The 15264-nt window shown below is 41.1% G+C and overlaps 3 protein-coding genes across 3 annotated transcripts; all 3 read right to left on the bottom strand.

The window, feature by feature from the left end:
- Positions 1-53: 53 nt before the first annotated feature.
- rrm2b (ribonucleotide reductase M2 b) lies at positions 54-4292 on the bottom strand. The gene is made up of 9 exons (XM_080484917.1): positions 4143-4292; positions 3492-3656; positions 3199-3315; positions 2960-3093; positions 2106-2200; positions 1856-1989; positions 1129-1233; positions 769-882; positions 54-413 (listed from the first exon to the last, which is right to left on the bottom strand). The coding sequence occupies exons 1-9, from the start codon at positions 4209-4211 to the stop codon at positions 261-263; spliced, it is 1086 nt and encodes a 361-aa protein (XP_080341043.1). The 5' UTR covers positions 4212-4292; the 3' UTR covers positions 54-260.
- Positions 4293-5453: 1161 nt separating this feature from the next.
- LOC308122818 (nuclear transport factor 2-like) lies at positions 5454-9877 on the bottom strand. The gene is made up of 5 exons (XM_080484919.1): positions 9782-9877; positions 9261-9381; positions 8895-8966; positions 8224-8322; positions 5454-5710 (listed from the first exon to the last, which is right to left on the bottom strand). The coding sequence occupies exons 2-5, from the start codon at positions 9363-9365 to the stop codon at positions 5594-5596; spliced, it is 393 nt and encodes a 130-aa protein (XP_080341045.1). The 5' UTR covers positions 9366-9381; positions 9782-9877; the 3' UTR covers positions 5454-5593.
- A 739-nt stretch (positions 9878-10616) lies between these two features.
- Positions 10617-13939, bottom strand: bloc1s4 (biogenesis of lysosomal organelles complex-1, subunit 4, cappuccino). The gene is made up of 5 exons (XM_080484918.1): positions 13531-13939; positions 12225-12296; positions 12034-12135; positions 11753-11878; positions 10617-11618 (listed from the first exon to the last, which is right to left on the bottom strand). Exons 1-5 carry the CDS (start codon positions 13858-13860, stop codon positions 11520-11522), a joined length of 729 nt encoding a protein of 242 aa, XP_080341044.1. The 5' UTR covers positions 13861-13939; the 3' UTR covers positions 10617-11519.
- Between the last annotated feature and the right edge of the window lie 1325 nt (positions 13940-15264).

The raw sequence follows: 15264 nt of genomic DNA, 5'->3' as shown, positions 1-15264 counted from the left end.
ACATGCACACTCCAGCCGAGCAATTCCTCACAAATGACACAAAAACACATTTTCATTTACAAAATATTTTATTTTACATAAAAATCACAAACTCAATAAAATACTTTTACCAGCTAGCCCCCAATCACCAAAGCTCTACTTGTATGCCCTTCTGCGTTTGTAACCCCTGCAATTTAATAAAGCTGTAGTGAAACGGCTTCAACAGAAATAAATAAATCAGATGTAACAAATGTGTAACAAACGTGTAACAGAATGTTGATTTAAAAGTCTGCATCCAGAGTGAATTCGCCGCCCATCATGCTTGACATGACTCCAAGTCTTTGATACTCCGCCACTCTTTTCTCAAAGAAGTTGGTCTTCCCCTCCAGAGAAATGGACTCCATGAAGTCGAATGGGTTTTCAGCTTGGTAAATCTTGGATTTGAGACAACATGGCAAGTGGAGAACAAAACAAAAGAAAAGTTGAACTATATAAAGGCATGGATTTTTACATTTTCATAACATTTGATGTCGACATTCGGACTCTACAGACAACCTATAGCCACAAAAACACATTGCACGCTTGCTTTTGCACTAAGGGAGGAAATCAGAGAACCCAGAGGAAATCCATGCACAGGGGAAACATGCAAACTCTAAATAGAAAGCCAGATACCGCCTCAATACGAGGCCAGAGAGTTAATCACTCATCCATTGTGTGGCCTCATGTTAAGGAAGTTGAAGGAGAAATTATCATTTAGTCTTCATTGTAGCTGTAGTGAAGTGAAAATACCTTGGCCAGTCCGAGTTCAGAGAGAAGTCTGTCAGCCACAAACTCGATGTACTGCTTCATGAGACAACAGTTGATCCCAATGAGATCTACGGGCAAGGCCTCTGTCAAGAACTCCTGAAACACAAAACAAGACATGCCAATACATTTACACAACTACAATAAAATGTAGGTGTTGGGAGCAACTTGTAATTTGGTCTCTTGCTCAAGGGCACTTTGGCTGGAAAGATCAAGATGGGGGATCAAACCTGCGACCTTGCGATTGGAAGACGACCCCCCCTCAACCAACTGAACCACTCAGTAGACAAAGTAAGCAAACAAAGGCAATATATAAAGTGCATATTTGAATGAATATTTGCTGACCTGCTCAATGTTAACAGCTTTGGTGATGATGTCCTTGACTCTGTCATCTGAAGGCTTTTTTAACAGGTGCTTGTAGAGCAGGCAGGCAAAGTCACAGTGCAGACCCTAGGAAAGACCACAGCACACATCAGATAACATCACATCAACTTAACTCTTTATAGGGCATACCTTGAGATATTTTAATCTAAATTAAATATTTGTCAATATCAACATATGAGTGTGGCTGATGAATATTTAAAGACCTTTCTGACCTAAATATGCTTTTTTATAAACAATATCGGCAGAAACATGGACGGAGATGTTTTATTCAGGCGGTGCATAAAGGTGGACAAAGAGATAATAGCAAAGCATAATCAAATGTACGTTATTATGATTATATAATTATATATAGGGCACAGTGGCAATGCTAGTTTTGGTTTCTGTAATACGGAAGATTTATGGGCGCAGATTCGAGGGATCACTTTTTGTCTGACCTCTCCCCTTCGACCTGTTCGACTGCGGCATGGGTTCCCCTACCAGCAGTATAATAGTATAATACTCCAGCCAGCGTAGCTCGAGGGGTTCTTGAGACACAAAGTATCCCACCGTTACAAGATAGTGATCCCATTGGGTTTAAAACAAATTTCTTTACTCTACATGTGCAGACAAATGCATATGTGCTCCTCAGCATTGCACTACAGTATGGTTATAAGTGACAGAGTTAATTTTATGTGTGAATTGATCTCACCTCATCTCTGCTAATCAGCTCATTGGAGTAGGTTAGTCCAGGCATGAGGCCTCTCTTCTTTAGCCAATAGATGGCGGCAAATGAGCCTGAGAAGAAGATCCCCTCCACAGCAGCAAAAGCCACCAGACGCTCCGCTGTGGTCATAACAGTCAAAATATTAGCAACTCACCATAAAAGGGGAAATCTCTGAATCTTGAGTTGTTCATTAATATCAGTCTATGTTGGAGTTTGAATTCTGTATCTTTATTACCAAACGTGGATTTGCTGTCGTTTATCCAGTGCAGGGCCCAGTCGGCTTTTCGTCCCACGCAAGGCATGTTCTGAATGGCGTTAAATAAATAATCCCTGAAAAACAAACCAGTTATGAGTCAGTCCATCCATATTGTATACAACTTCATTCAACTCAGGGTTGCAGGTTGCTGGGGATGATTTAGAGTTTGGTGAAAGCAGAGCATACACCCTGGACAGGTTACTCGTCCATTACAGGGCAAACACAGAGAGACAACCGCTTTCACATTCACACCTAAAGGGCAATTTCTATTGTCACAAATGAGCCTCAAACGCATGTTTTTAGGCTGTTGGAGAAAACTAGAGTACCAGGAGAAAATCCCCAGTGTTGAAACAGGAAAACTGAAGACAAGCCCCCACTCCCATTTCAGACTTTCTGACTGTGAGATGAAAGTGCTAACCACCACCACGCAGTTCAATATTACGCAGTAAAATGTCTCTGAAATGCATGTTTTGGTCTAATTTAAGAGTAACTGGTATCTATAGTAACAGTGACACAGTAAAATCAATGTGAGATACGTGCTTGTGAAACAACAACAAAATTACAGGCTGTATGAAATGTGTTGATTTAGACCAGTCCTCCCCCCCCCCCCCCCCCCAATATGCAGGCATGATGATGCTGCAGCAGTTAGAGATAAAGGAAATGTGGTTATAACTGATCCAGTGAGGAACAGGTGCAGGTCTGACAGTTTGTAACAGAAGATGAGACAAGTTGGCAAGTATTTCTCACACTGCAGCGACATTAGACTTACTTTCATCCCCCCAAAATTTAGCTTTAAAGTTTACTCGTAGAAGTCCGACACTAAAGTAACTGACCTCTCCTTGAGGTCCCTGATGTAGGTGTTGATAAGCATGCTGTACATCTCTGAGTGGACTGACTCAATGAGAATCTGGAAGCTGTAGAAGGAGCGTGCTTCAGGGAGTTGCACTTCCTGGCTGAACCTCTGCACCTGTCAGATAAAACACAAATATAACAGTGATGTTGTGTGCAGCTTGTTGAAATAAATATTTTCCTTGTTAGATGCACACAAGCTAAGAAAAACATGTTTTCTCACCAGGTTCTCGTTGACAATACCATCGCTGGCAGCAAAGAAAGCCAGGACATGAGAGATAAAATGTTTTTCCTCTGGCTTCAAACGGTCCCAGTGTGCCAAGTCTTTGGAGAGATCAACCTGAAAAACAAAACATCAACTTTACACACGTCCCATCGATCCGAGAGGCTCTTTCAGGGATGACACACTGCCGAAATCTTTCCCAACTAGGCAACCGAATCTAACATTTTACAAACTTTATAACTTCTTTATCATATTATCCCCCCTTGTGGACATAATAAAAGTAAAATACCCACCTCCTCCACTGTCCAGAAAGAGGCCTGGGCCTGCTTATACATCCTCCAGATATCAAAGTACTGGATGGGGAAGATCACAAACCGTCTGGGGTTTTCTCGAAGCAAAGGTTCCTCCTCCGTCTCACATCCATTTCGAGGGTCTGCATCTTTTTCTTTAAACCCGTTCTACAAAACATAAATCAATCAGCTTTTTGGACTTTGATGGACAAACGATTTGACGAACGGCTCCTTTAATTACGAAAACTGCACATGCGCACAAACGCTAACCCAAACAAACGCGTTGGGACCTTTAAATACCCACTACAAGGTTTTTAAACCGTCTCAACATTGTAAGCTGTCATTTGTCTTATCGGATGTTTCTGTAGGCAATAATCTCTTATGTGACATGTTACGGGTTTTATCTTCTAAACAACATAATAATATGAAATTGACAGTTGACCCAACGGGGCTTTGATAGTTTCATAATTCAACTTAAAAGTTCAGTTTATGAATACAATATTCCGTTTGATGGATACATGTTTATTCTAAAGAAAAAAAATACAGCATTTCAACCACACGACTGTAAGGCAGGGAAAACGGAGCTGTTACACAAACGTCCTCTAACTCGTACAGCTTGAATCTAAAGCCGGGTGTATTGAAACCAGCACTTACTGATTCGTTATGATCGCCGGACGACTGAATTGTTGCATCCATTTGAGTTTTCTTCGCAGTGGGAGTCATTGTGGGAGAGATGATTCCTTCTGCTTGGTGGATGTCCTGCTCATGCCATTTCTTGGACTAGCTGGGAAGTCTCGCGAGAGTAACAAGCAACGAGACTTCAGGAAACATGTCCTGACAAATGTCTCGTTGTCTCGCGACACTTGCGACATCAACATATCCTTACTATTCATTTCGTTTATTCTTCTTTTAACCTTATTTCAGTTCCAGGAGTTCAGATTTAATCTCTAAGCAAGCAGGAAAAGACTATGACGCAGTGTTTTCTTCTTTGTTTAAAAACAAATGCGGCAACTAATAAATAAAATATAAAACCAGACTGTGCAGTAAAGGATAAAAGCCCAAGTGGGCTTTTATGACTCCCCCGACCCCCATCAATTGAAATTACATTAATGAGAATAAAAATTACAAAAGGATCAAGGAACAACATGCAGAGAAACTAACAAAAGACTTGATAAAAACAGTCCCCAAACACACAACACATCAACTCGTCAGTGGGATGCTATTGGACAGGAGATAAACTCATTGAGCTTAAAAAAAGCCCAAAGATGAAAGTATTTTAAATGATAAAATGTCCATAGACTGTGCCTTAAACTCCTACTTTGAATGGTAATCAAAATATAGTTTAGTCTTCACCTGGCTGTAATTCTATTGCTAGTATGGTGGCTTTTACCTACAATGTAATTTTAAATGTCACAAATCCAAATTTTTGATGCACTGATTAGTGTCTTGTGTCACATTGGTACAATGCATTTTTCTGCGTCTGTACACAATGTTATTCATGCAAAAGTTTTCCTTCTGAAATCTGATTGAAAAACAGATTTTGAAAGTATCCATTGTATTTACTGTAGCCCAAGTCTACAAGTTACAGCATACAGATGTGGCTTTTTAGACGGTTGCCCTATAGATAGTTCATCCTAGCATATCCAGGAATTTCAAAATCACTACATGTTGCCGATCCTGGTATGACGTAAACAGACATGTTCTGACAGTACTATGGGGAACAGAGAGGACACCTTTTAAAATGTCTCAACCGAGCAACAATAACAAGGCAAAATCCTCAGGAGGACAAACATCAAAAATATCAGCAAAGCTGGGCAAAGACTAAAACGAGAATGTGCATTTTAAAAACAAGTTCAATTTCGGCTCAAATTTGTGCCTCTGCACTTCACGTCGGTGTGCTGGACTTTTGGAACGAGTAAAAACCGTTTCTCACAGAGAAAAAAAAGAGTCATAAAAACAAGTGTTCAGAGGAATAAACTCTTTATTTGCAGACAGCGTTGTTGGTCATCTTCAGTGCGGTGTGCTTATTGATACCCTGCTAGCACAGCACAGCACAGAGAGATCCCCGTTCACAAAGATGGCGGCATGAATACAAGCGTGCAGATCTATGTCGGAATGTTGTGTATCCCTAACCGAAACACGTCATTTGAGCACGCCCAAAAACCGTTCTGGAACTTCAGCATGAACACTTGATGGAAAACCATTGGCCGTTCATCATCGATCTGTTACAGGAAAAACAAAACAGACATCTTAAATATATATACTTTGTGTTTTATGATACATCAAAAGAGTATTGAGGAAATAGTCAAGTATAATAGAAGGAAGTAAGGTTGATCAGTAGGCCTTCAATAAAGACAACTAAGCGATGCTGGCTATGTCTCAAGAGTAGATGCAAACCCAGAGCTTAAAAAAAAAGAAAAAAAGAAGTGCGTTCAGTGGAGGACAATAAAAAGAAATTCCATCCATTGTTTTGACAACAAGCCAATCACAAACATCCAACTTCCAGAGAATGACATGTACGCCAGCAATGAGCATTGTTGTCAAAGTTATGTCACATGATATACAGCTCCACAGCTGCTCGGTACATCTCGCTTGCATCTTTTAGTCCGACATCAAAAATTCAAAAGTAACATTTAACTAACAAAATGTAACTTTTCTGTGTGAGCAGAAAGGTTATATTTCCACTTCTTTTCTTTTTTTAAAGAAAAGACAAGTTTTGGAGACAGCCTCCGTGCCACGGATGACTCAAAGAAATCAAATAAGGGAGACAAAGAACAAATTACAGCAATGTATATAGTTCAGAGAATGCCAAGAGAGAAGAATCAGACAGCATTTGATGTATCAATCTGTGGTAAAATTGGATAATATTCAGACTCGGTCTTAATATCGCAAACAGTATCGTCAAACCCTTCAAAACTTTTCAGGCTCACAAATACAGTACAGACCAAAAGTTTGGACACACCTTCTCATTCAAAGAATTTTCTTTATTTTCATGACTATTGACATTGTAGATTCACACTGAAGGCATCAAAAACTATGAATGAACACATGTGGAAATATGTACTTAACAAAAAAGTGTAAAACAACTGAAAACACGCCTTATATTCTAGGTTCTTCAAAGTAGCCACCTTTTGCTCTGATTACTGCTATGGACTCACTCTGCATTCTCTTGATGAGCTTCAAGAGGTAGTCACATGAAAGGGTTTTCACTTCACAGGTGTGCCCTGTCAGGTTTAATAAGTGGGATTTCTTGCCTTATAAATGGGGTTGGGACCATCAGTTGTGTTGTGCAGAAGTCAGGTGGATACACAGCTGATAGTCCTACTGAATAGACTGTTAGAATTGGTATTATGGCAAGAAAAAAGCAGCTAAGTAAAGAAAAACGAGTGGCCATCATTACTTTAAGAAATGAAGGTCAGTCAGTCCGAAAAATTGGGAAAACTTTGAAAGTGTCCCCAAGTGCAGTCGCAAAAACCATCAAGCGCTACAAAGAAACTGGCTCACATGAGGACCGCCCCAGGAAAGGAAGACCAGGAGTCACCTCTGCTGCGGAGGATAAGTTCATCTGAGTCACCAGCCTCAGAAATGGCAGGTTAACAGCAGCTCAGATTAGAGACCAGGTCAATGCCACACAGAGTTCTAGCAGCAGACACATCTCTAGAACAACTGTTAAGAGGAGACTGTGTGAATCAGGCCTTCATGGTAGAATAGCTGCTAGGAAACCACTGCTAAGGACAGGCAACAAGCAGAAGAGACTTGTTTGGGCTAAAGAACACAAGGAATGGACATTAGACCAGTGGAAATCTGTGCTTTGGTCTGATGAGTCCAAATTTGAGATCTTTGGTTCCAACCACCGTGTCTTTGTGCGACGCAGAAAAGGTGAACGGATGGACTCTACATGCCTGGTTCCCACCGTGAAGCATGGAGGAGGAGGTGTGATGGTGCTTTGCTGGTGACACTGTTGGGGATTTATTCAAAATTGAAGGCATACTGAACCAGCATGGCTACCACAGCATCTTGCAGCGGCATGCTATTCCATCCGGTTTGCGTTTAGTTGGACCATCATTTATTTTTCAACAGGACAATGACCCCAAACACACCTCCAGACTGTGTAAGGGCTAGTTGACCAAGGAGAGTGATGGGGTGCTGCGCCAGATGACCTGGCCTCCACAGTCACCGGACCTGAACCCAATCGAGATGGTTTGGGGTGAGCTGGACCGCAGAGTGAAGGCAAAAGGGCCAACAAGTGCTAAGCATCTCTGGGAACTCCTTCAAGACTGTTGGAAGACCATTTCAGGTGACTACCTCTTGAAGCTCATCAAGAGAATGCCAAGAGTGTGCGAAGCAGTAATCAAAGCAAAATGTGGCTACTTTGAAGAACTTAGAATGTAAGGCGTGTTTTCAGTTGTTTCACACCTTTTTGTTAAGTATATAATTCCACATGTGTTAGTTCATAGTTTTGATGCCTTCAGTGTGAATCTACAATTTTCATAGTCATGAAAATAAAGAAAACTCTTTGAATGAGAAGGTGTGTCCAAACTTTTGGTCTGTACTGTATGTTGTAGCTTTATTTCCAGTGTTATTAGCTGGAAAACGGTGAAGCGGAGTAGACAGAAGACAGGGAAAGACTAGAGAATGGAGACAAGAAGGAGCCATAGATGCAGCTGAGAGAGAAAGAACATTTAAAGCATATTGCACAACCCGAGTTCGCGTTACAGAAAAGTCACCACCTTACCTGTAATTGTCCAAAAACCATGATGAGGACACAATCGTCGACTGTTGGTTGAACGTCCTGCGCTGTGATAATGTGCTTTATACGACTGAAAGGCATGCCCTGTAGATCAGAAGCAATGTTATTAAAATGTGTAGTGACAACTAGAAATTGTGCCGTTGTTGACACCACAAGACAGGAACACATCATACTGCAGTGGGTTCATACAACTCCTGACAAACGGAGAGAAGGATCAATGAACTTCATTTTATTTTAAGTACTGCCATTTCCATTCATTCAACACTTCAAGTTAAAACACCGAAAAACCTTGCAGCAAAACCAAGTCACAAGTTTTGTTAACTGTGAATAAAATTTGTCAAAAGGACTTGTTCATATAAAATTATTATTTACAATGATTTCAATATGAAGTGATAAGATATGATAGCTGATATAACAACAACCAGGCACATTACTAAAACGTGAAGAGCCACTGGTGTAAAAGTCTAAAAACTCAAGAAAGTCGGTCAAACAAGAGAGAAAAAAATGTTTGGAAAAGTGCATAAATCAAAACACTTGTAGGCCAAATGAACCAGAATAGGTTGGGTTGCACATAAAAGTGATAATAATAAAGTGTACAGGTGCAGTTTTTTTGTGGATTGTGATTAAAAAAAAAACAAGTGTGAAAATATACTTACTACTAGTTTGGCACCAATGGCTTCCCTCCCTTGAAAAACGGTTCCCTCCCATGTCAAATGGGCATCAGCAGACTGAGAGGACATTTATTAATAAGCACCATAGTATTTACAATATAAACTCATATTTAGGTGTCACAAACAGCCCAGTCTGATGATGGCCTGCCTGGTCCAGGGAATAAAATCAGAATGAGTTATAAATAACTCCAAATGTTTATCTCGCACATAAGCATTGCAAAACATGATTAAAATAAAAATATTTTACAAATGCAAAACGCAGTAGTTTAACAGCTGGGTTGACATTACGTGCCGACTTTGTAGTACTTATTGAAGAAAAGCTGAATCTCCATGAAGAGTTGACTAACTTACATACAGGTTACCCAGTGCCATCCTGTTGGTATTGTCAAACTGGTTATAATACTCCTGGACAAAGCCCTGGCCAAGCTCCTGCAACATTTTCTCCTTGGACGCCATGTGTGAAGCTTTGGACCTGTAAAAGAAATATGCACAGGTTTAGTCAATCTTAATGAATCTTAATCTCTATGACCACATTCTCATTCACGCCACAACCTGTGCAAAAAAAAAAAAGAAAGAAGATAAAATCCCCCTAACACTTCCGCAAGAGGTCGACTCAACCAAACAATGCTCGTACTACATGTAATCAAAGTATGCATATGACTCGAACACTACGCAAAATGAGTGCAAGCTTTATTATTATTTTTTACTTGTTTGCATGCGTTTAGTTTCTCTACTTTGGATCTCCGCCATTATTGGCTCTTCACACTTAACTAATGACTAATATGAGACACGCCGGAAACTTTAACTCACGTGGATGAAATGGTAATAGACGCATTAATCGTCGCGAAGGCAACAAGTATTTATTTTTTTACCGTGTTCGTTAGTTTCACTGAAGTTTTCCGGCAGAGCGGGCTGAATCGTGGAGAAAACTCGAGGAGAACGAGGACGAGGAGTGCGGGTTCCTCTCTGATGATGTCACACAAAATCGACCAATGAGAAGCGCCGGGCGAGAATAACCCCGCGCTTTGTCTTCCAGGTGTATACATTTCATAATCTGGGCTAGAATATAGAGGGATTGTAATCTCTCCACTGATTTCCCATGTGTGACTCCAGGCTTGACTCGGAGGGCGGTTTCCAGGAAAAGTTTGCATCTTCTTCTTGTGTGTGTCGGTTTTTTGCCGGTTTCCTCCCGCCAGTCTATAAACACGCATTCGAGGTGAACCGACTGTGAAATTACCCATTGGTGTGACTTCCAGTTTCTCGGGGAGACTCCAGCTTTAGAAGATATGGTTATTTACAGAAATTCCAAAAGGCTTTCCTGTTTTAAAGAAGAGACTAAGATCCTTCCCACCATGTGAGGGGTTCCAGCTGACTATAAGAAGGGGAAAAGAACAGATTTGCATCATGATCTGATTCTGGTTCTGATTCTTGTATTAAGTTCAGCATATCTCTTGAATATCTACTCACCAGCTTTACTCCATGTTTTTTTTTTTGGGGGGGGGGGGGATGGTTCAGTGACACTACTTGGTCCATGTCAGGACCCTGGGCACATATCTGTTGTGAGGCCTAGTGGGATACCCTAAACCACTGTTCAGCCTCGGTGGACATCACCTTAGCTGAAAATATCTTTAAATAAAAAAACAATATACAACATATTTCATATCTCTCAAATGTAACAATCAAAAAACAAACTTACTGCACAATATTGTCTCAAATCATTTTTAATGATTATGTTAAAAACGCAAACTAAAATGAACACGTAAAAGAAACCTCTTCAACAACTTTTTTTTTTTTTTGGCAAATGATCAATCAATCTGAGTGGAAAAAAAGCCTTGTTCCAGGGGCCACACTGTGTGATCTTTCAGGTACCGCATGTTGAGATCACAGCTTCATCTGGTGTGACTCGAAGCAATAAAACATCTCATCTATAGTGTGCTTTGTTTCTGAAAAGGTGCTATCAAAGATGCAGCTTCGTGTCAGCAGGAGTTTTGTCATTCCTAGCAAGTAGGAAATAAAGTGAAACTTTTGAAATGGAAGACTTTAAATGCTGAAGTGGATAAAATCACTATTGCTTGGGGAGAGTGATGAGACAGAGAAATACAGTTTAGTTAATAACAGCGTGCAGGTCTGTACAAACACCAGTGATAGGAATATCTTTATAAAAAATCTGGGTTAAGTGACGTCTTTATGTATAACATCTAAAGATCTTTACAGCTCCTCTTATTGTACCTTCTTTACAGTGTTGGATTGGCAGGTAGGGACTGTCTCCGCCTTACGTCACTAACCTAACATCACCGGTAAGACATAAGTTTCCTTTTATGACGAGTGAAAACAAAACAGACAGAAAAAAAGACCCGTGTAGGCACTTTTGAAATCATGTGGCTACAGTTCAGTGCTTGTTGCCGTCAGGAGAACGACACGCCAAAACCCAGAACGTCTTCACGCACTCGACTTCCACGGACTCGTTCAGAAAGGCTGCTATTGCTTTGTTGAGGCCACTGCACTGTTCGATCCTCTTAACGACGGATGGCAGTAAATATTGTCTTTACAGTCTCACTCAACTGGCCTCTGAGGTTAGAAGCGCGTTTAGGCTTCCAGGGTCCTGGTGCGTCACTGCTCCGGCTGCGACGTGAAATAATGGTCTGTCTGGAACACGCTGGGGACTTCCCGTCGCTGATGAGGTGCTGGTCTTCTTGGGCTGGCCGGCCTCTGAGAGCGGACGGACACACAAGTCAAACCCAATTTTTCCAGTACCACAGCACGGCGCGCGGCTGCGAGGATTTTTTACATCGTTTGCTCTGCAGTACTCATTTAGGTGGTTGAAGAGCACAAACGGGTCTTACGTTTAAGAAACCTGGGAAACTGCGGAACACCTTAAAAGCCACCGGCAGCGTTCCCAGCTCGCCTTCTGCCAGTGTGACCTGCTCCTCCATGGCGTTGACGTTGGAGCCCACCATTTTTACAAAAGCCTGCAGGAAATTAAAAAAATAAATCCTGTTATTTTCAGTGTAAAACTTTTGGAAAAAAAACTGCAATTCAGGCATTTTATGGACGTGAGGCTGATGGTTGTGCTCCTTTTTCTAATTGAGCTGGTTTGTACTTCGACACGTGTCATCGGCTTTACCTCTAACTTATCAATTCGTCTGTATATCTGTCTCATTTCATCAGACTTCTGCTGGATTTGAGGTAGGTTGTCATTCACTATCTGTGAGGTATCGTTACGGATCTGAAAGCAAAAAACAGTTGCGCATGAGATACAAATGATCATCCTTAACACTTCTACACACACACGCTTATGGCCTTCTGCACGCTCACCATATCCAGCATCCCAACAAACTCATCTACTCTCGTCAGCATTTCTTCCAAACTTTTCTCCAAACATAGGATCTGAAAGAGAGAGAGAGAAAAAAAAAAGACAAATGTAAAATGTCACACACATTACAAACTCCAGCTGAACCATGAACACTAAACCAAACAAGCTGCATGTTATTAGTTTCTATACTCCAGATTTATTTTCTCGCATTGGTTTTAGCTGCCGCTCAATACAATTGATTTGTGTGGAGGGTAAAACAAAGTGCCTTTGTGCTCTGAGGGAAATGGCTCAGCTCCTCTACAGATTGCCTGCCATCATGCACATCCACTTAATGTCGACTGAGAAGCAACAGTTAGCGGGTTAGTTAGTAAAAATGTGTAATCACCTAAAAAATACAGACAAATCTCTGTCAGCGGAAGACAATACAGCATCTCAGAGTTGACTGCTGTCAGAGTCTTGTTACATTAAGCATGAGGTTTGCATGATTATTGGGCTTTCTATTGTAGATATAGCAGGAAAACCAGGCGTAGAATCAAGTCACATGTGTTAAAGACGACTCAGCCTCAGGACAAGAGCCGGATAACATTTAACGGAGCTAAAACAAACAAACAAAAAAAAAAGACTTGCAACAGTGTTGAAATTAAGAACTTGTACTTGAACTAGTACAAACAGAAACATTATCTGTGTTGTCTGTATGCTTTTTGTAGAAGTTATCTTTGCAATACCCCCTTTAATCTGTGAATATTTGACATTGACATGCTTATTTGAAAAAAAAAAAGCTTGAGACACAAGGACCTGAGAAGCTGTGATGTTGAGGGAGAAGCCCAATCAAAAACCTACCTGGTGTTACCATGACACCTGATTTACATCCACATTTAACTTGTTTCAAAGAGGTGGGGGCCTGAACTGGACATGGAACTTGTTAGAACGGATTTGGTGTTACCAAATGCTGTTTCGTGTTTTTTGGTGAAACCATCAGGCTGTTGCCATGGTGACAACATAATACTGTATTTATTGCCATGGTGAATTCACTATGCTGTCTGAACTAACAATGCTGCACATGTTGCCATAGTGAAATGATCACTCTTTGGATGTGTAGCAGCAGGAAAGTCTTGTGTGTGAACGTGTCATCACAGTGAAAAGGGTGGATTGGTGTGGATGAAATCACTTTCTGTGGGTGTCGTCATTGTGGCAAAAGTCGATGAGTTAACGCAGGTAAGCGTGGCGCTATACTGCAATGCTGCAAGAGGTTGGATCGCCTCATAAACAAGCCGCTAACGCTCAGATGCCGCATGCAGCCGCACAAACCTCCTCTCCGGCTGTCGCCCGTATGTAGGAGGAATAATCGTGCGCGGTGCGTCGGAGGATTTCGTCGTCCTGCTCCGGATCGTGCAGGCCGGCGGTTCCGGGCTCCGCCGCGTCGTTGAAGCTCGAGCTTTGGGAGATCACGTTAGCTGCCGCCGCCGCCGCCGCTCCGAAGCTGGGGCTCTGCGACACGGTGCCGCTGCTCAGGATGTCGCTCACCATGGACAGACTGCTGGCGGACTGCGACACGATGCCGCTGTCTCTGCTGATCTCCGCGCTGGACTCCTCCAGGGGAGACAGCAGGCCCACCCTGTCCATCCGATGCTGGTCCATGTCGACTGTTTTTCTTCTGCTCCACTGCCGTGTTGTGCTCCGTCAGTCAACTGACCAGATCACGTGGAACGCACAGTGTACGGCAGCTCGGAGGGGTCAAAAAAGCACAACAACGCAAAAAGCATAGAGTCTAATGTGTCACGTTTTTTCGATCAAACTCAATGTTCTGCTGGGATTAAATAACAAAAGCATCAAAACATTACTGTTTAACTTTACTTGAAGGACAGAATGTCAGTGGTTTGATGGGCATAACATACAACACAGAGAGGCTATTATAAAAGGTCTAAAAATGACTCTATTGTAACTATTTTTGTTTAATAGTAATACAAGCGAGCCACAAGAAACACATTCATGAGTAAGACAAATGAAACTACTGTAAAAAGAAAGGCATAAAACTGTCACAAATACATGCAAGGCGAGAACAAAAACACAGAATAACCTTTAGTATATTAATAGAAAATGCCGTTTAATTCACTTTATTTAAAATATTTTTTTATTTAGAAGACATTATATCTTGTCTTATTTCTTGCTTTTTGTATTACTGTTCTCACTGTTTTACTGATTTTACACTGCTCCCCCACTTTTTTAATCTTATGTGCTTTATCATATCTTTATCTTTATTATCTTGCAGTTCTGAGATTTCCCTACGTCCCCGTACAGAAAATAACCTCCATCACAAAGATATGCAAAAGTTTCTCTTCAAATAAGTTATATTATCAGAAGATTTGGGAACTTTAGCACATCTGTACACAGGATTCCATCGTTTCATATCAGGAAAAGATCTGAAAGCAAATCACTTCTGACACTGGAAAGGTCCTTGTTTGAGGAAAAATATCTAGGATGACATTAAACATGATAGTTTCTATTGAAATAACAGGAATCATAGTCGATTGTAAATGATAAATGAGTGTAAACCCACAGCTATCAGCCTTCCATGGAGACTCGTGTTATTCCGCGCTCGGCCAGCAGATGGCAGCCAGAATTACTGCAAAGATTGAAGGGGTCTTCACAAGGTGATCACAAGCATCCAATACTGAAAATGTTAATCAGAAATTGAGCCTATTTACCAGAGGGGAAGGATAAATGCTGAATCAATTTGAACAAGATTGATATCAGTGATTTAAACCCTAAAAGGATGAAGCGTATAGTACCATAGTTTTCATAAATGAGTATTTCCAACTGTAAAAACCTACTTTTCTCAGGAGATGACTGTAACTTAACTTCACGATATCAATCTTTGAACTAAGTATTTCATATCACCATCAGAGCCGACTACTTGGGTGTCAAGGCTCTTTCAGCTGTTGGAGCAGTGTGGCATCCTGAGTCAACACAGCAGACAAACACTCATTAACAGAGAAGTGAAAGACGCCTGCTGCTTCTCGAAGGCTTGCAATATGAGACCCA

The sequence above is a fragment of the Lipophrys pholis genome (assembly GCF_963383615.2).
Source record: "Lipophrys pholis genome assembly, chromosome: 17".
Lineage (NCBI taxonomy): Eukaryota > Metazoa > Chordata > Actinopteri > Blenniiformes > Blenniidae > Lipophrys > Lipophrys pholis.
This window is presented reverse-complemented; position numbering and strand designations above follow the sequence as displayed.